Source organism: Silurus meridionalis, chromosome 3, assembly GCF_014805685.1.
Source record: "Silurus meridionalis isolate SWU-2019-XX chromosome 3, ASM1480568v1, whole genome shotgun sequence".
In the NCBI taxonomy this organism is placed as follows: Eukaryota; Metazoa; Chordata; class Actinopteri; order Siluriformes; family Siluridae; genus Silurus; species Silurus meridionalis.
In genome coordinates this window covers 3,477,192-3,497,873 of record NC_060886.1, presented here as the reverse complement: position 1 = coordinate 3,497,873, position 20,682 = coordinate 3,477,192, and the positions used below count along the sequence as shown (strand labels likewise).

Below are 20,682 nucleotides of genomic sequence, written 5' to 3'. Positions count from 1 at the left end.
AATAATATTTTGCTTTGTGGTGAGAGTAAGGAGCAGGTTAAGAAGAGAGAATATAAATTCCCTGACCCTGTGAACATGGGGGAAATAAGGAGTGCAGTGTTAGTAACATTGGGGATAATAGTTTGAGTAAAACAATATATATCTTTTCGTTTTTTCCCAGAGTACAAATATTCACATCTAATTGTCACATTATGTAACCGTTATTAGGGTTCTTTAGTTTTTGGCTTGAAAGATGTCAAAGGGAGTAGAGATGATGTCTTGCTGTGCGCACATGTGCAGAGGAAACGCGAGTTCTCCAGTTTCTCTCTCGTCGCCTTCCATCTGCACGCCACTGCTTAATTACATCCTCAACCTGGGGAGATTAGCGGCGCTAAACTGATGAGGATGATTTTGAACCCAGAAGAGGAACAGATTTGTGCCTGGGGGGAAATGTACACACAAACTCATTTACCAAAGCAAATAAACGACGAAGTCCATGAGTACACAAGATCCACTTTTGGCGAATCAGATGGTTTGTAAACCTGATTACATTTCTGCTAAAGCCTCTGTAAAGTCATGTCAGAGTTAATAATAATAATAATAATAATAGTATCAGTATTTTAAAATCATTTCTGTGAATCGGACCCCTAGCGAATAATTACTCCTTTTTTATTATTACACATTAGCTAATATAACAATTAGTCAGTCTATACAGTTCCTTTATGGTGCAGAAATCTACTTTATATGCAAGTTTTGTGGACACCTGACCATAACATTGCTTTTTGAACATGGCATTCCACATTTAGTCCCTGTTTACTCATATAATAAACTCCACTCTTCTGGGAAGATGTTCCTCTAAATTCTGTGAAGATTTGTGTCATATTCATTCAGCAACAAGTGTGTTACAATTCCACCCCTTGTAAAGCATGTCTTCATGGAGCTGGATGTGTTCACAGGAGCATTGTCATGCTGGAACAGGTTTGCGTCCCCTAGTTTAAACGAATGAAAAATTTCATGCTTCTGCACCCAACGACGCCCTATAAAACCGTGTGCCTCCAACTTTAGAAAAGAACCACATACGGCTGTAAAAGTGAGGTTGGCAATATAGTGTATTTACTTATAAACTATATCAGTGTTATCACAGAGCACAATCTACACACTCTGGAGATCCTGGAGAAAATTACCTAGTAAATATGTGAATCTTTGTATAGACAGTCATTGAATTTGGGGTTGAACACAAAACCATGGGGTTGAAGGAAAAAAAAAAATCGGTATAATAAATTTTATGATGTTATGTTATATGTATGATATATTAAAAAAATGTATTTCAGCATTTTGTATTATTTTATTTTATAGAAATTTCAAAGCATCATTAAAATCACATTATAAGTGCTTAACAAAGAAACAAAAACATTAGAAGGGAATCAAAGGATTAATAAAAATCACATAATAAAGATATTATGTTCTAATAAAGAAATTGGTCTAAATAAACCAAAATTAAATTGAATTAAATAAAAAAAAATACAGTAATTAAATACTTTTTAGTTAAGGCTCAACAATTGTTCAATCTCAAATTCAAATCAGGCAACTTATTTACATTTTATAAGCATTTTAGATATTTTTATATCGCATTCCGATCGCTTTCTAATATATTTGCATTTGTGTTAATGTTAATACAATGGAACGATTTTTATTCCGATGGGAAAATCAGGAACCCAGAGAAGGTGCTGACGCTGTTGTAGCTGTCAAAAATGTACAGACTGCTCCAGAGCCCGATGTACACTTCATCTCCCTTTTCCAGCATGAGCACTGACCTGTTTGCACCGTTCACATCTTTGTGGTTACTGTTGTAATCGTAGATAGCCACTATTTGCTCGCCATTTTTGCGCAGGTGCACGCCCATGCTTGATTTTCCGTTTGCGAAAGCCGTGAAGCTAAAATAGTACACGCCTTTCACAGGAGTGGTAAACTTTCCTGCGTAAAGAAAGTATCTTTAAATTAGAAATCAGACACTGGTAGTATATTGATAATGTGCGTATATACAGTATTTGAACAAAAGTTTGTTACAACCAGACTATAAGATTAGTATGTGTGCTATGATCATTTAATTCCACAATTAGTCCCTATTATATGTTTTAATAACCTCTATAATATAAATATTATGTGCAGAGGAGGGACATGGGGTATATCGGTAGGAGAATGCTGAGGATGGAGCCACCAGGAAGGAGGAAAAGAGGAAGGCCAAGGCAACCAAGACATGCAGGTGGTTGGGGTAAAAGAGGCAGATGTAGAGGACAGGGGGTATGGAGATGGATGATCCGCTGTGGCGACCCCTAATGGGAGAAGCCGAAAGAAGAGACAAATTTGTAGTATTGGGACACCTGACTTTTCCAGCCATACTGCATGTACTTATTAGTACTTATTATCAAATAAAAATCAGACACAGCTTATAAATGTATTTAGATTTGCTGTTAATAGACAGCTTAAGCTACAAACTTACACTATATGGACAGAAGTATTGCAACACCTGATTTTTCAAGCCATAATTGGTTCCTCCGCAAGCTGTTGTCACAAAATTGGAGGTGCACAATTGTATTGGACGCCTTTGGATGCAATAGCATGAGATTTTCTCTTCACTTGAACTAAAAGACCCAAACCTGTCCCCGCATGACAATGCTCCTATGCACAAATCCAGATCAGTGAAAATAAAGTTTTCATGGGTTGAAGTGGAAGATCGTGAGTGGTCTTGCTTTGACCCCAACCTGATTCACCTGTGGGATAAATGTGAATGCTGACTGCACCCCAGGCCTCCTTACCTCACCTACATCAGTACCTAAATTTACTAACACGCTTGTAGCAGAACAAATCTCTAGAAAAATCGCATGAAAAATCTTTTATCATAAGTGTAAATGGGCAATAAAGTTGGAATGGGATGTTCAGAAAGCACATACCAATCTTACAGTTGCATGGCCACAAACCTTTGTGGTAGCTCAGTGGTTAAGGTGTTAGTTTAAATCCTAGCACCACCAAGCTGCCAAATGTTTGTGTCAGAGACAATAAATGGGATATAGTTGCTATGGCTAATTTGTTGTAACTGATTGAATGATCTTAAGCATACAGTACCAGTAGTGCTACTGTAGGCACCTCCGACGTTCGTGAAAACTTTCTGGAACTTCAGGATTTCCTCGGTTGAATATCCTCCCAGGGTCTGACCGCCGTGGCCTATAAGTGAAGCTGAGAAGGCAACCGTAGGTTTATCTGTAAAACAAATAAAGCAAATCAGACAAAAATATTAGCAAATTGTGATTTATGCAGCAGGATCTTATTTCAAAGTTATACAATATATTCGTCTCGACAAAAAGATGGATTAGATTATCAACACAGAGGTTGTGTACAGAAAAGGGATGAGCAAACTTTACTTGCAGAGGAAGCCCAGATCTTTAATGTTTGCAGTAAGAGCTTAGAGGTCTTTCACCAGGCTGTGGTAACCAAAGGCAAGTTGCAGAAAATCTTATAATCTGATTAAGAAGACCTTATTCTTGCAATGCTTACTGGATCATTTTGAAGTTCTGGTGGAATCGAGGACACGTAATTAACTCATAGCCACTCTGGACAATAAACAGTATCACCTTCATGACCTACTGATGGAACATTTAGCTGAAGATTCATTCAGCTTATCTGTAGAAACGAGTTGCACAGGAAGGTGCTTGTACCTCCTATAATTGTAACTTTGTATGCTAACTTTGAATTTCACTCTGGAATGAAAAATCTATTCGTTCATCTATCCTCCAATCCATCCATCCATCTATTTATCAATCCATTTATCCATCTATCACCAATCCAACAATCCATCCATCCATATATCTACCTACATTATATGAACAAAACTATCTTCCCCAATATGTTTCCACAAAGTTGGAGCCACACAATTGCATCAGAATTCTTCGGATGTGGTTGCATTAAATCTTCACTCGAACTCTAAGATTTAAACCTGTTCCAGCATGATATAGTCCCTGGGCACAAAGCCAGCTCATTAATTATATAGTTTGCATGGTTTGGAGTGGAAGATCTTGTTTGGCCTGCTATAGAGCTCTGACCTCAACCCTACTGAACACTACTCACTGTAACCTTTGGGATGAATGTGAATGCTGATTGCACCCCCAGGCTTCCTCAAATCACTTACATCACCACCTGACTTTACTAACACCCTTGTGGCTGAATGAGCACAAATATCTACAAGCACACTCCAACTTGAAGTGGAACATCTTTCTCAGAAGAGCGGAGGTTTTTATAACAGCAAATAGGGACTGAATGGGAAGTGGGATGGTTAAAAATCACATACTAAACTGTCAGCAAGCAGAACATTTAGAGAGGAATAAATGATGAAGAAACTCCTGACTCGAACTCATCTCAACACTTGTTCCTTTATTTGTGCAATATATTTTGATGTTGTTGAAAAGGTTTTGGGCTCATGATTATTTGAATAGAAATCAATTGACACACTTGTCCAGAGCGATGTATAAAAGTGCTTTGAGTCTCTAGTAATGAATAAATCTACACTGGTGTACCAGATTAAAAACTTAATATAAATATAACCCTAGAATTCTACAAACTTGGAAAGTGCTAATTTAATTTATTTGTTTCAGGAAGAGGTAGGTCTTCAGTCGTCACTTGAAGATAGTCAGGGACTCCGCTGTACGGACATCTAGGGGAAGTTCATTCCACCACTTTGGTGCCAGAACAGAGAAGACCCTTGAAGTGTACTTACCTCTCATTCTGAGAGAAGGTGGTACCAGTTTGTATTAATAGATCAGTGTGCTGGGAGGAACATTCGAGTCTTTAAGCAAAGAGTCTTGTGATAGAAATAATGATAAAAACATTTACAGACATAATAAATCATAGTACTTTGACTGCTTAAGCACATTTGAGGGCAAATACTTCTACTCAAAAGAAAGTTTGAAGGGACACTTTTACTGGAGTCATATGTTACCTACTGTATCTCTACTTTAACTCAAGTACATCGTTTGTGTACTTCGTCCACCACTGGTTAATCTGTCTCTGCTTTTACCTGCTAGCTGTTTCTGAAGAGCCTCCAGCTTCACCTTCTGTTCTGCCACTGTGGATTTCAACTCATTAAGCTGATACCGAATTTCAGCAATGCATGAGCATCCTGTAAGATAGCAAGCAGACAGAAACATCCTAAAAAAAAAAACACTGTCCACTCAGATTCAGCTCTAGTTAATGAATAACTGCATTACATAAGAAGGACCTGGTCACCTTGGTTAAAATATATGCAGAAAATTCATGAACATTTAGATTCTTATGAGCATGCATTTTCAGATATATAGCTCATAACACTGTTAGATGTGCATTATAAATACAATTTAATAACGTCATGCTGTCAATCTGTTTTCTTTATTCGTGTAGCTCGTGTGCTATTTGGAATTGCAATGCTACTGTTTTGAACTTAAGTGTGGGTTTAATAGGAACGGTTTAATAGGACACAAATTTCTGCTAGTGCTTTGCTATTATTATTTTCGTTCAAAACTGTTTCAGCATGATAATTCCCCTGTGCACAAAGCCAGCTCCATGAAGATATGCTATACATGGGTTGCCGTGGAAGATCCACTGCTATAGAGCTCCATCCTATTGAACACCTTTGGGATGAATGTGAATAGTGACTGTACCCCAGACCTTGTGGCTGAATGAGCACAAATCTACACAAGCACACTCCAAAGTCTAGTGGAACATCAACATCTTAACCACTGAGCAACCATTAATCAGAATCAATATTCAGTCATAGTTTTAAAGCTGCTTTCTATCTGCTTAATTTTTTTTCCTACTTACCATTTCCTTGTCCTTGGTTCTTTAGCTCCTCCAAAAGAGCTTTCTGGTCCTTCAAAATAGATTTGACTTCATGGAGCTCAATGAGAAAATCAACACCCTGTACCACAGTACACTGGTACAGAAAGAATGCAAGGAAAACCAGTGCTCTCATTCTGAGTAATAAACGTCTTCAGAGTGTTCCGGGATTTTATACCAAGATCAAACCTTTTGTGCTTTACGTTGTGACTAATGTAATCTATGTTAGTTTCTGGAAGCATTTATTAGGAGTTTTTTTTCTTGCTGTGATTATTAACCACAATTTATTGACTTGTTTTCAAGTTCAGTGAAATCAGTTCTGAAGAATGTTCTCCCCAGATAAGAATGAGGTTATATGTGGAAATCATTTATTTGCTCTATATCGCAACAACCTGAAGAAAAGGCTTCAGGTCAGGTCATAGCTGACTGAGCTTTCTTTTGGCTGATAAACAACTTTTTAAGGAGCATAGATTTAAAGGGAAAAAATGAATGGTTAATAGACTTTAAACATGTCCCTGTTTCAGAGAAATTATGTTAAACATTAATAAACCTAAACAAAACCTTTAATTAAACCGAAGACATTCACATCGAAAATATTTGCATTACTCTTAAAATGACATGTTCTGAAGAAAATCCACACTTTATAAAGATCATAGGAAAAACACTCTATTTATTCTTTATTTTTTACTTTAAGGTCAAGGTGACTTTGGAAGTCAACACAGCTTCCAAAGTGAAAATATATCGCAGACCTGCAGAGAAGTATGTATATCCCGAGGCATCCTGAGGTTGCTCCAGCCCCAGTCATGTCCCACCTCATGAAGATTATGGACCTTTAAAAAAGTAGATGCCAACCCAGCAAACATCCCGTACCATCTAGAGACGTACCAGTGGCAATTGGATCCCACTTCATGTGTGGAGTTTTGACAGTGGACCTCCTGGAGTGTTTAAAGGCTCTGGAATGGAGAAGCTGGTGTTGGATCTGTGATGATCACAAACGTTGAGCTATTTTATGAGTTGCTCAGTAGCTCCTAGTTTTATAACCACAATGACTGTATAAGACTGTAGAAAGAACATTACTTATAATCACACACTCCAGTGCTCATGTTAGTTCTCACTCTCCAGTGTTCTGTATTGTTTAAAGACTATACTCACACTCTTGATGTCACCCAAATGAGGATGGGTTCCCCTTTTGAGTCTGGTTCCTCTGATAGTTTCTTCCTCATAATATCTAAGGAATTTTACTTGCCACAGTCGGCATGGCTGCTCATCTGGGATAAATGCACATCATTTACCTTAACTGTTGTTTTCTGTAAAGCTGCTTTGAGACAATGTCTGTTGTAAAAAGTGCAATAGAAATAAACTTGATTTGACTTGACTATGTAAGGGTGGTGCAGGACATGTATGAGGACAGTTTGACAGCAGTGAAGTGTGCAGTAGGAACAAAAGACTGGTTCAAGGTGGAGGTTGGATTGCATCAAGGATCGGCTCTGAGCCCTTTCCTGTTTGCAGTGGTGATGGACAGGTTGAAGGACGAGGTAAGACAGGAGTCTTCCTGTGGACTATGATGTTTGCGGATGATATTGTGATTTGTGGTGAGAGTAAGGATCAGGTGGCGAAGATCCTGGAGAGGTGGAGGTACACGCTGGAAAGAAGGGGAATGAAAGTCAGTAGGAGTAAAACAGAGTACATGTGTGTGAATGAGAGGGAGGGCAGTGGAGGGTGCGGTTGCAGGGAGAAGAGGTGGAGAAGGTGGAGGAGTTCAGGTACCTGGGGTCAACACTGCAAAGTAATGGAGAGTGTGTTAGAGAAGTGAAGAAAAGAGTGCAGGCAGGGTGGAGTGGGTGGAGAAGAGTGATAGCAGGAGTGATTGGTGATAGAAGAGTATCTGTGAGAGTGAAAGGAAAAGTTTATAGGACTGTGGTGAGACCTGAGATGTTGTATGGTTTAGAGACAGTGGCATTGAGTAAAAGACAGGAGGTGGAGCTGGAGGTAGCAAGCTGAAGATGTTGAGGTTTTCATTGGTAGTGACGGGGATGGACAGGATGAGAAACTAGTTTATTAGAGGGACAGCGCATGTAGGACGTTTTGGAGACAAAGTGATGGAGATGTGATTGAGATGGTTTGGACATGTGCAGAAAATTTCTTAACTTTGTTTCACGTTTAATAGCATTCAAATGCATTCTAGATCTATTTACATGTATGACATTTAAAAGATGTCTTGATACAGAGGATAAAGCAAGCGTGGTGCAGTGTTAGATCATTGAGGACATGTGATGCAGTTGTAGAGGATGAAGGGATTGTGGTTTAGTGTTAGAATGGAGGGATGAGTGGAGCAGTTGTAGATTGTAGAGGGATAAGTGGAGTAGTGTTAGAGGGTAGAAGGATGAGTGGAGCAGTGGTAGAGGATGGAGGGATGAGTGGAGCAGTTGTAGAGGATGGGGCCTCCATAACCCTTACAAATCCACACACTAGTTCACCAGTCAAGACAGGCACCATAAGACACGGCTGTGTATCCACTGGATATAAATAATTGTCACTCATCTGAAGTGGAACCGGTAAATATCACCTTTTAATGCAAGTTCCCACCATCTGAATGCATTTTGGTGACGGCAAAACGAATGCATCCCTTGGAGGTTTTTAAGCGAGAAGCTACACAGGTACTCAATAAAACCGCAGCTTGTGATGCAGCTATGTGAGCCGTCTTCATGTATTTTTGATTATAAAAGTAAACAAGCCTTATTCTGCCAAAACATGGTGAGCATCGTGTCGACTTTAAAAATACTAAAGAAAAAGTAAAAGCTTGTATATAAAAACAGCAATCGCGGATGCCAAATGACATTTTACCCCATTTTACTGTACAGGGTCTGCAAAAATGTTTATTATTCCAAATAGTGGCCAGTGTGTTACTGTTTTACAGAACAAATTAATAAAAGTCCTGGGTGATTTAGTCAGTGTGTCTATGTGAGTTATGTATAATAAAATTATCATTTTAAACCCACTAAAGTAATTTTAACGTAATGAAAAAAACATCACAAAGCAGATTATTATTTTATAGTGTAGCCTAGGTAATGACATGAGCCGAGGAATCAGATATAACTGTTTCAGATAAGCTTTTATACCTTTTTCTTTTTGGTTTCTTTTTTTATATTTATTTTACTATTGACCTAAGTTAAAGTTAAATTAATATACACATTTAATGTAATATATAAAAGTACTGATAACAGGTTTTGTATAAATAAAAAGGTTAAAGAATAAATTAGTTTCAAGTGTTTTTTATTTATTCTGAAATGTAGAAGGATCGAGACTGTCGTATAAATAAATATAATATTTAAAATATTAATTTTGTTAATTTATTTTTTTAATGTTTCGAACCAGCCCTGGACAGGGGTAATGTGGGGATATTTCCTGTTTAATTCCAAAAATATTACTGCCTCCATCATCCCCATTGTGTGAGCCACTTTTCACACTTACATGAGCCGATTTCTACTAAATTGCAATGTGATAAAATGAACTAACCATGTAGCCTTTTGTGTGGAGGCTGAAAGAGGAACATGGGAAGGTGACACTGTGTGTCACTGCAAGAAAATTAGCAAAGAGCTGTAATTTAGGACAATTAAGATTTTGCCTCCTACCGGCCCTTTGTATTAAATAATGAACACAGTTAAAAAGGTCCAATGGCAGCAATCGAACAAAAGCAACACGTTTAGATAAAGGGTTCTATTTAATGTCCGTGTATGAAATATAAACTTAAAATAAAATGAGAGACTTTCAAAAAAGCAGGTTTCATTTAGCCAAGTGTATTCACAGTCTTGACTGTTTTTATGTCCACTTTCTCTTTCTTCCTTCCTTACTGCCTTTAGTAATCCCTTACTTTAACAAAGTAGAAATACCTCATTACTGAACTTATATAGATTTTTTCAAGGTTTTACTTTCCCTCATTACATTTTTGACACAAATATTTGGACTTTCTACTTCTTACATTTTTAAACCAGACCTTAGTTTTATTCTATTCACATGATCATTATTCTTTCTTTTCATTGTGCACAGTTTTCTGTGTTCTACTGTATATGTGGATGTTTATCCTGGATACATTCATTAGGTCACAAAGTAAAAAAAAAAAGTTTTACATATTCTTCTTTTGGCTGCTCCCATTAGGGGGCGCCACAGCAGATCATTAGTCTCCATACCGCCCTGTCCTCTACATCTGCCTCTTTCAACCCAACTCCCTGCATGTCTTCCTTCATCACATCCATAAACCTCCTCCTTGGTCTTCCTCTTTTCCTCCTCCCTTGTGGCTCCATCCTCAGCATTCTCCTACCAATATGTCCCTCCTCTGCACATGTCCAAACCATCTCAATCCACTGTCCCAAGCCACTGTCTCTAAACCATACAACAACTCAGGTCTCACCACAGTCCTATAAACTTTCCCTTTCACTCTCACAGATACTCTTCTATCACAAATCACTCCTGCTATCACTCTTCTCCACCCACTCCACCCTGCCTGCACTCTTTTCTTCACTTCTCTAACACACTCTCCATTACTTTTTTTTACATCAATATATAATTATGATGTGGTTCAGTTACCAGCGTGACTTTAAAACAGGTCTACCTTTTACTGAAGTACATGTCAGAGCCCAAACTTCTTTACTTTAACTTGAGTAAAAAAGTGTAGTCAGAACTTGTACCAGTGTTCTGAATCTGCGCTTCTACTAAGTGAAGGATGTGTGTACGTTTGACATCTCTGCTTACTTCCTACCTTCTACTCTAATTCATTTATTAATTATTTTCTCAATTTCCTGTTCCTTCCTTTTTTGGATAGAAAATAAATATTGAAACCAGAGAATTCTCTGTTATTTTATTATGAAGTCCACTTTGTTAAAGGTTTCAGCTCTTCACCACTCCAGATGTGATTGAACTGATGGGAAAATTGTAGATTTAGCACATCATATCAAATCTGTTCTTATGAACTGCAATTCAGAGCAATCGTACTGCCTTAAAGGGTTCAATCCACAGTAATCTCATGTATCTTTAGGCTGTCCATATTGGAGGCCATCTTCAGCAGCAGCAAGTGGCTTCCAATTGATAGGAACTCCATCAGGGAATCATAATGGATCAGACACCTCCACAGAGCAGGGCTCAGGATCACTGATTTCTCAAGAGTAGCATCTGTAGCTAAACTAAGTGTGTTTCTTCTTTTATCTTGGACTAACTGGAGCTACAAGAACACCCAGACAGCAAGACATTACAAAACTTCAACCTTGATCTATCATGCATCATGTACCAGTATTTTTTTTTCTGAGATTGCTATTGATATATTATTGTCTACATGAGCTTCAAAACAGAGTTGGGAGTCAATAATCCCATTTTTTCACTCCTGCAGATTGTGCGTTTGAAAAATCCAGAAACAAAAAAAGCTTATTTCTAGCTTATTGCTACCACTAAAACCACTAAAGATCTTTTACTCTAACCCATGTACACCAGCATGATCAGAGATTGTGTCAGCATATTAGCAATTTCAATTCAATTTGAATTCATTTTTATTTGTATAGAGCTTTTAAAGCAGCTTTACGGAGATATCAGGGTTTCTGCAGGTTTCACAATCAAATTTAAGACTTTTTTAAAAACCATTTAAATGAAATTTAAGACCTAGATCATGATACACACAATTAAAAAAACACACACACAAATACGTCGTTAGCAACTGGCCTTAACCAAGCCCCAAATATTTATTTTTTTAAAGCCGAGTATCACTAAACTTGCACTTCACATAGCTGAAAAATAAAATAACATTTTACGTCTGTGGTACAATCTGAAAGAGATTCATGCTAATAACAGAAAGCTAATTGGCTGTTGCATGTTGGTCTCATTTGTAGTTAGCGAAAGAAATAACTACAACTCCATGGAAACTACTAAACAAGAACATTCTAAAGTGCTGCCGGAGCAATTTAATGAGTATTAGAGGTAGCGTTACATGAACACCGGAAAATTTAGTTTTAAGTAGAGTGTCAGGATGAATCTGGAAAATCTGAAGAGAAGAAAGGGACAGGAACACTGGCCACCTGTACCTCGGGAGCATGTTTAACTCGGATTGGTAAGAATTCAGTAGGTCTGAAAATAATCACAAATTTCAAAATGAATAAATGATAAAATATTTAAATAATCAACCCTGTCCAGTTGTTCTATCTAGCTAATCTTTTTTAAATTTTTTATTTCAGCATGGTTTTATTAAAATTTCGACACTACAAAAGTACAGCTACTACTTGATCAGCATATAATGCTGCTAACCAGGATCAGGCCTCAGGCTTCATCCATTTGAAGACGAAGTTCCTGTAAATAGATCTTGATCCCACAACAGAATCAGTGAAAGGCTTGTCACTCAGGATCAGGCTTGTTGTGTCCAGGGGGAGAAACATGGCATAGTGCAAACATTGAGATTGATTTGATAGATTTTGACCAGGTGAAATAAAATATGTAATCCAGGAGAAATCTGTATGAAAAGATGGAACTAACATTGAGAGTCTTTTGATTGCCAGCAGATAGCACAAGTACACATGTACAAACCATATTCAGTATTAATAAACTGAGTAGAGTTATATCTACTGATGTAATGAATATGCCCTATTCCTTCTGCATAATAATAATAATAATAATAATAAAATATTTACTAGTTTATTACAATTTATTACTTTTAAGAAGATGAAGAAGAATATATGGAGACCATAAGATTGATATGTGCCTCTTTTTAAAATCCCATTCCATCCACATTTGGTCCTCATTTGCTCTTATCATAATGTCCACTCTTCTGGAAAGACGTTTTACTTGATTTTATAGAGATTTGTGCTCATTCAGCCATGAGGGTGTTTGTAAAGTCAGGTACTGATGTAGGTGAGGATGTGAGGAGGCCTTAAGTGCAGTCAGCGTTCCCCCAAATTCACCCCAAAGGTCTTCAATAGGCTTGGACACCTAACACATCATTGTGGAATGAATGAGGATTCTTAGGGAAGTTAATGGGTGGATGGGTGTTTGGAACTCCTTGTAATGAGAAAACACGAGAAATATATGGGTTTCCCCAAAACGCATAAGTGTGCTAGATGGAACTTATGAAGAAGCCTTTTTTGTGATATTTCTCAAAAATCTGTGCAAGATGATGTCACTCCCTGTGCTGAAATGATTTGGGTGTGCTTCCTGTGAAAATGTCACATTCCTCATCCAAATTTGATATAATTTATGTGTTAAAATTTATTGCTGAAGCTCTCATGTCAAAGGGCTGCCAGGAAGGTTTGATGTCTTGGTTTTATGTGGAGAGAGAGAGAGAGAGAGAGAGAGAGAGAGAGATTGAAAGAGAGATGGGGGTTGGGGGGGGTTTAATAGAGAAAGCCGAGTGGTTAAATCTCCAGCAGAACTGTTGTATACTGAGTGACATGGAGACGGACAGCAGCGAAAAGAGAGGAAGATTGCAATCCTTTCAAGGGCCAAGGAAATGAGAATGTAACTTTGCTCTGTCAGTCACACGGGCCGAGCTCTAATAACCAGTCCACAGGTTTCTCTTCCACATCAACAACACAGTCTGTCGCTCCGCTCGGGACACGCTGCTGCCGTGAGCTGAATGTCGATGAAGCAAGGATCAGACTCCAGAGGAGGAGTGTTACTGAGACTCCATAGAACAGGGGGAAAAAACAGCTCCTGTAGTATTAATCTATATTTAAGAATTTATACATGCTCACCAAAGGCACAAGGGTATAGAATAACAGCTTTATTTGCAGTACCATTTTAATGGTTATATAGTATAGGCTTTGGGATATTGTGAGTTGTGGTGAGAGTAGGGAGCAGGTTGAGCCTGGAGAGCTGGAGGTACGTGCTGGAGAGAAGGGGAATGAAAGTCGATAGGAGTAAGACAGAGTACATGTGTGGGAATAAGAATAGTGTTTTAATACAGCAGCTAAGCTTATACTTACACCGGAATCACACACATGAATTCTGAGGTGGTACCTTCGCGTAGCTCTAAAGGTCATAAGTTTAAATCCTGGCCACTCCTGGGCCCCTAGGCAAGGCCCTTAACCCCATAGCTACTCAGGTGTATGAATGGAATAATTGTTGAGTCACTCTGCATAAGAGCATCTGCCAAATGCCATACATGTAAATGTTTTATATATGATTTAGGCCCTGTCACAGTACAGTGCTGGTTACTGGGGTTTATATTCTTAGCAAGATTAGCTAAAATAAGCTAACCTAACAGGATTCTGAGAGGATTTTTATACTATAATCATAAATGTTCATTTTTATGTGTAGTGTGTATGATACCTATAGCTTTAAAAAGCTAAACTGCTAGGATTTTTGGAGTTTTTCTGTTTCGCTTGTTGACATTGAATAACATTACAGGATTTTTGGATGAATTCTGTTTAAAAAAAATGTATGTAAGGTTCATAATCTTGCCTGTTAATGCTAACTCCCTTCGAAATCCTGACATAATCTTCAGTGCAAACTTCGGGCAGCATGTTAATATTAGCTCATTTTAAATGATTTCTGAGGAGATATTAAAGTCAATTGTAGGAATATTTACAATAACTGCTAATTTGTTTTGGCTAATTGCGGTATTGGAACCTGACCACAATTGTATGCAATATTTTTATGCCCTATTTAGCAGATGTCATAACATTAAGCTTGCAATATCTAATGGTAGAAATATAGAGGACTTTTGGCTTGTTTGAAACAAATATAAGCAAAGTAATACAAGATGTTCAGAATCTGTAGTGGTACTGTATGTTAGCAAACATTAGCTAACCTGCTAATATTTTGAGAAAAACTTTTTAATTTGCTCTAAACAATTTTTTACAATTTGTACAGCTTCACACAACAATAATACACAAGCCCATAACTGTTGTTGCTAATTATGTTGCTAACTGGTATTGCTAATGATAGCAAGCTAGCTGTCACATGTTAATCAGACAAAATTATGTGGAAAAAAGTTTATTGTTTATAAAAAAAACAAGACATTAATGATAACAATGGGCATTATAAGCTAAACTGAAATAATTGTCATTTTAAAAATGACATATTGCAAATGATTATATAATAATATAATATGAATTCATTTTTTCTGCCTCCTCTAGTAAAAAGAACGATCACTCCACAAGGGAGAGGTTTGGAGAAATCTGACAGCATGGTATGGACGTGGCATGCCCTTTGACCTCGATTAAACTCGCCTTGAGACCCCCGAGACCCACATTACAATCCTTTTGATGCTCGTTCATTGTCTCCTATCTTTTCACCAAACCAAAAAACAGCCAGCACAAACAGCACTTGATGCCTTTTTAATTAACCTTTGGCCAGTGATGCTGCACAGGGTGCACCTATTGAGTGTCTGCAGTAACTAGAAGCTCCTGGGAGCCTCGTTTTATCAGCTTTAAAGCTGAGGAGCATAAGTATTCAGCCTACAGTGGAATCCCTGCCTCTTTTACTTGTTTTTATTTGTTTTACCATTTTTCAGAGTCTGGCAAATCCTTTGATCAGGGGCCTTTATAGTAATCGTTGAATATTTAACATCTCTTGGTAGTCTTCTTCTAGAAATACTTTACAGGCATGAGCCAGAGCTCTGCGACACATCCACCTGCAGAACAGCAACTGCAGTCTCAGAGGAGTTCATATCTGCTGGATCAGAGACGGATGGCTGAGCCCAGCACTGCTTATGAAAGAGAGATGTTTCTTCTGCTACAGTATAATAAGTGAAGTGAGCTGTACAAGGTACGTTACTATATATTTTTGTAATTTATATTACATACATATATATTTTAGGGCTGTGAATTGATTCACATATTTAATCTCTTATTTGTATCTGTTCTAAATGTACCTTAAATTAATACCTTCAAAATTTTAAATACTGTAATTAACATGGACATGAACAAATATGAATGTTCTGGGCAAATTAATGTTTAAAACTCAACATGCATGAAGACAAAATATTCTTAAAAATATTTTAAAATAATTATGGTGTTTTAAATTACATAAATCATCAGTACACCACTTTTCGAACACACTCTCCATTACTTTGCACTTTTGACCCCAGGTACCTGAACTCCTCCACCTTCCCCACCTCTTCTCCCTGCAACCGCACCCTCCACTGCCCTCTCTCTCATTCACACACATGTACTCTGTCTTACTCCTACAGACTTTATACCCCTTCTCTCCAGCGCATATCTCCACCTCTCCAGGCTCTTCTCAACCTGCTCCCTACTCTCACCAAAGATCACAATATCATTCTCAACAGTAAAGGGCTCAGAGCCGATCCTTGATGCAGTCTAACCTCCACCTTGAACCAGTCTGTCGTTCCTACTGCACACTTCACTGCCGTCACACTGTCCTCATACATGTCCTGCACCACCCTTACATACTTCTATGACACAACTGACATCCTCATACTATACCACAACTCCTCTCTCCAAATCCACAAATACACAATGCAACTCCTTCTGACCTTCTCTATACTTCTCCATCAACATTCCCAAAACAAATAATGCATCTGTGGTGCTCTTCCTCAGCATGAAACCATAGTGTTGCACACAGATGGTCACCTCTTCTCTCAGCCTGGCTTGCACTATTCTTTACCATAACTTTATGGTGTGCCTGATCAACTTTATTCCCCTGTAGTTACTGCAGGTCTGCACATCTTCCTTATTCTTAAAGATCGGTACCAGCACACTCCTTCTCCATTCCTCAGGCATCCTCTCACCTTCCAAAATCCTGTTGAACAATCTGGTTAAAACCTCCACTGCCATCTCTCCTAAACATCTCCACGCTTCTGACATCAGGTCTAACCAACTTTTCACTCTTCACCCTCTTAATCGCTGCTCTCACTTCCTCCTTACTAATTCTATCCACTTCCTGCTTCTTCATCTCCACACCATCCATCCTTCTTTCTCGCTCTCATTTTCATCATTCATCAGCTGCTCAAAATACTCCCTCCATATTTACAACACACTCTCCTCACTAGTCAACACATTTCCATCTCCATCCTTAATTGCTTTAACTTGCAGCACATCCTTCCCAGCTTGGTCCCTCTGCCTGGCCAATCGGTACAAATCCTTTTCTCCTTCCTTAGTGTCCAACTTCTCATACAGCTCCTCATATGCCTTTTCCTTGGCTTTTGCCCTAGAATGAAAGGGAAAATGTATACAACTGTGGTAAACCTGCGATGTTGTATGGTTTAGAGACCATGGCATTGAGTAAAAGACAGGAGGTGGAGCTGGAGGTAGCAGAGCTGAAGATGTTGAGGTTTTCGTTGGGAGTGAGGAGGATTTACAGGATTAAATACCAGTTTATTAGACAAGGTGAGGGAGGCGAGATTGAGTTGGTTTGGACATGTGCAGAGGAGGGACATGGGGTGTATCGGTAGGAGAATGCCGAGGACGGAGCCACCAGGAAGGAGGAAAAGAGGAAGGCGGTTTGTAAATGTGGTAAATGAAGACATGCAGGTAGTTGGTTTGACAAATCTCTAAATCCAGGGGAACATCTTCCCAGAAACATCTCCCAGGGTCTCAGAAACAATGTGTCCTGTAGAATGGAAGTTACTACAGAAACAATTAAAACTGAACCCTTAGTGTAGATTGTCAGGGTTTCTTCAGCTGAGAATTAATCCACGCTTTCTGATCAATGAGAATCAACACTGCTGTGGTGTAATATAATTAAACACATAATCCTTCAGCCATTTTGCTTGTAAAAAGTTATTTGCTGCTTGTTTTTCTTATGACTCAGAATCATTGCAGCTTTTAAATATGGCCACCAAAGCTGCACTAGAGTGCTCTTAGCCGCCGAGCACCTGATTGATCGCACCTGTGCTCAATTGCACACACAATTACACACTCAATTTTCACCCTTTTATAAGAACGACTTTGTTTATTCACAAACTCACGGAGTAAAGGTCCAGTGTTCCCTGTGCCTCTGTCATTTCCTCTGTCAAGCCCTGATTCTATTGGTTTTCTATTGGATTTTCTATGTCTGATCATTACCTCATTCTACCCACTACCTGCTTATTGATTCTACACATTTAGATACCACATTGGTATTATCATTAAGGCACCCCAACCTGCACCTGCCTCTGTCTCAGCCTTTATTTCATGTGAAGTTGATTTAGATAAGTGTGTGTATGTGTGCTTGTCTATTTTATCTACTATCCTTCTATTTAAGATTTGCATAATAGTTTTTTTTTTATAAATGACGTGATCCTGAATCCAGTGGTGAACAGTAATGAAGTAAATGTAATTCATGACTGTACTTTACTGAAGTATTTCAATTTGGGAAGACTTTTACTTTAACTGCACTACATTTCGAAGTCAAAAATCTAACTTGTTACTTATCTCATTTTGTTGCCGATTGGTGTATCTACTTACTACAGTTCAGCGTCAGTTCAACAGCAAGCAGCACATTTAAAAAGGAATAAATGATGGAAGAAACTCCAGACTCGAACCCGCCACAACACACGTGGTCTTGTTTACACAATTGTTTTTAAGTAGTTGAAAAGAAGGTTTTGGGCTCATGATCATTGTAATAGAAATCAATTAGTATTTGAATCATTAATATCATTGTATTATTAAATTGTTCAGAGAGGAACATAACGTCTCATACACTGAGGTGATTAAGCAAAGAGACTTGTGACAAAAATGATAATAGGAACAATATAGCCATAATAAATTATACTACTTTGAATGCAAGTACATTTAAAGGGAAATACATTTGTACTTTTGCTCAAGTGAGAGTTTAAAGGAACACTTTTAGAAGTGTATCTGCTGATATCACTGCGATTTGCCTTCACATTCCTTCATATCCTCCTTGGAAGTCTCCTGTATATAAAGATAGTGATTATGTGAAACAGAGGTGGTGATTATGATACAATGTGGTTTCAAGTGGTTTTGATTTGTAAAAATAACATGGTGTGAGTAGAAGAACTATTCCTTATCAACCTCAGTGCTAAAGATGTGCTCAAGATGCATAAAAACTAAATTCTACAGTACAAAATTATAGTAAAAAAAAAAAAAAAGAATACACAGTTAACATTATCAGTTTGTTGATGTAAATTGTGAGTTCTCCACACTCTCTGGGCTACAGTTTATTGTTCCACAAGGATCTGTCATAGGCCCACTGCTTTTCTCTTTATATCTGCTGCCTCTGGGTAAAATTATTTATAAACATGGTATTCACTTCCATTGCTATGCTGATGATACACAGCTGTATATTTCAGCAAAGCCAGATGAGAGAGATCAAACTCTTGATGTCACCCAAATGAGGATGGGTTCCCCTTTTGAGTCTGGTTCCTCTCAAGGTTTCTTCCTCATTACATCTTAGGGAGTTTTTTCTTGCCACAGTCGCCACGGCTGCTCATCAGGGATAAATACACACCATTCACCTTGACTGTTAATTTCTGTAAAGCTGCTTTGAGACAATGTCTGTTGTAAAAAGCGCTATAGAAATTAACTTGACTTGACTCGACTTGTTACATCTAGATTAGACTACTGTAACGCTTTACTGTCTGGGTGTTTGAGTAAGTGCATAAATAAGCTTCAGTTAGTTCAGAATGCAGCAGCAAGAGTCCTCACTAGATCTAGAAAATATGACCACATCACCCCTGTTTTAATCAGTCTACACTGCTCCCAATCAAATCTCGCATTGATTATAAAATACTACTACTGACGTATACTCAGTATCTGAGTGGAATTCTGTACCAATATTATCCTCCAAGACTACTTAGATCAAAAGTTGCAGGCTATCTGTTGGTTCCTCAAATAATGAAGACTACAGCAGGGGGCAGATCTTTCTCTTATAAAGCCCCACAGTTATAGAACAACCTTCCAATCAGTGTTCGGGACTCAGACACAATCTCAGTGTTCAAGTCGAGGCTGAAAACATATTTATTTAGTCAAGTCTTTGATCAGTAGATTTTTTTCTTAGGTAAAGGCTATGATCTGGAGGGATCATAGATATAGAGTGTTTGGTGAACTGGGATATTTGTATGCTGTCGACCCCTCACTCTCACACGTTCACTCAGGTTTGTTGACGGTGGTGTGGTGGGTCGTCTCTTATCCCAGAGATCCCTCATGTCTGTGTTACCTTCTGGTTCTCCCTTTTAGTTATGCTGCCATAGCGAGTCTTGCCAGAGTCCAAACTGCACTGGGACATTAACTTTCATACAACAACAAGGACACATAATAATCCATATCCTTTTCTTCCTGTCACCCCTTTCTCTCTCTCTCTCTCTCTCCCTCTCTCTGTCGAGTTAAACATGCTCCTGAGGTTCCAGTGACCACTGTTCCTGCCCCTCTCCCCTCCTTGGATCTTCCCACTTCGTCCAGGCCTGCCTCTGGATAGTGTTCTCTTCTTTTGAAGGAAACTCTGTGTAGCTGGGGATGTTCATCAACGCCTTGGGTGGTTCCATGAAATTCTTGTGTAAGAACGAGAGCTTTAAAGGATGGATTTGGACTGTAGTTAATGTCAACAGTCTGCTACACTGACTCAGGACTACAGTTTGCTTCTGATCACCATCACTGTACCCCTCAACATCGTATATCTGCAATAAATGGACATTCAGTGCAACCCAGATGAGGACAGGTTCCCTCTTGAGTCTGGTTCCTCTCAAGGTTCTTTCCTTATGCCATCTCAGGGAGTCTTTCCTTGTCACAGTCGCCACCGGCGTGCTCATCAGGGACAAACTTACACTTATAAAGAACATATTACATTTTTTTCTCACCACATTATCTGTGTAAAGCTGCTTTGAGACAATGTTTATTGTTAAAAACACAATACAAATAAAAATGAATTAAATTAAATTAAATTAAATTTAATTGATTTGAATTC

At 38.3% G+C, this 20,682-nt stretch overlaps 1 protein-coding gene across 1 annotated transcript; it reads right to left on the bottom strand.

Annotated features, from left to right (window-relative positions):
- Window positions 1-1,070: 1,070 nt before the first annotated feature.
- On the bottom strand, window positions 1,071-6,125 carry LOC124383334 (complement C1q-like protein 4). The gene is made up of 4 exons (XM_046845886.1): window positions 5,827-6,125; window positions 5,048-5,149; window positions 3,103-3,237; window positions 1,071-1,953 (listed from the first exon to the last, which is right to left on the bottom strand). Exons 1-4 carry the CDS (start codon window positions 5,975-5,977, stop codon window positions 1,670-1,672), a joined length of 672 nt encoding a protein of 223 aa, XP_046701842.1. The 5' UTR covers window positions 5,978-6,125; the 3' UTR covers window positions 1,071-1,669.
- Window positions 6,126-20,682: the final 14,557 nt, after the last annotated feature.

What these genes read in the sequence shown, in the direction of transcription:
- LOC124383334 (XM_046845886.1), bottom strand. Translation starts at nt 5,977, where the DNA reads ATGAGAGCACTGGTTTTCCTTGCATTCTTTCTGTACCAGTGTACTGTG. An exon ending in TCTTCAGAAACAGCTAGCAG is followed by an intron (nt 3,238 to 5,047) that starts GTAAAAGCAGAG and finishes TTTGTTTTACAG; the next exon opens with ATAAACCTACGGTTGCCTTC. An exon ending in TGCCTACAGTAGCACTACTG is followed by an intron (nt 1,954 to 3,102) that starts GTACTGTATGCT and finishes TTCTTTACGCAG; the next exon opens with GAAAGTTTACCACTCCTGTG.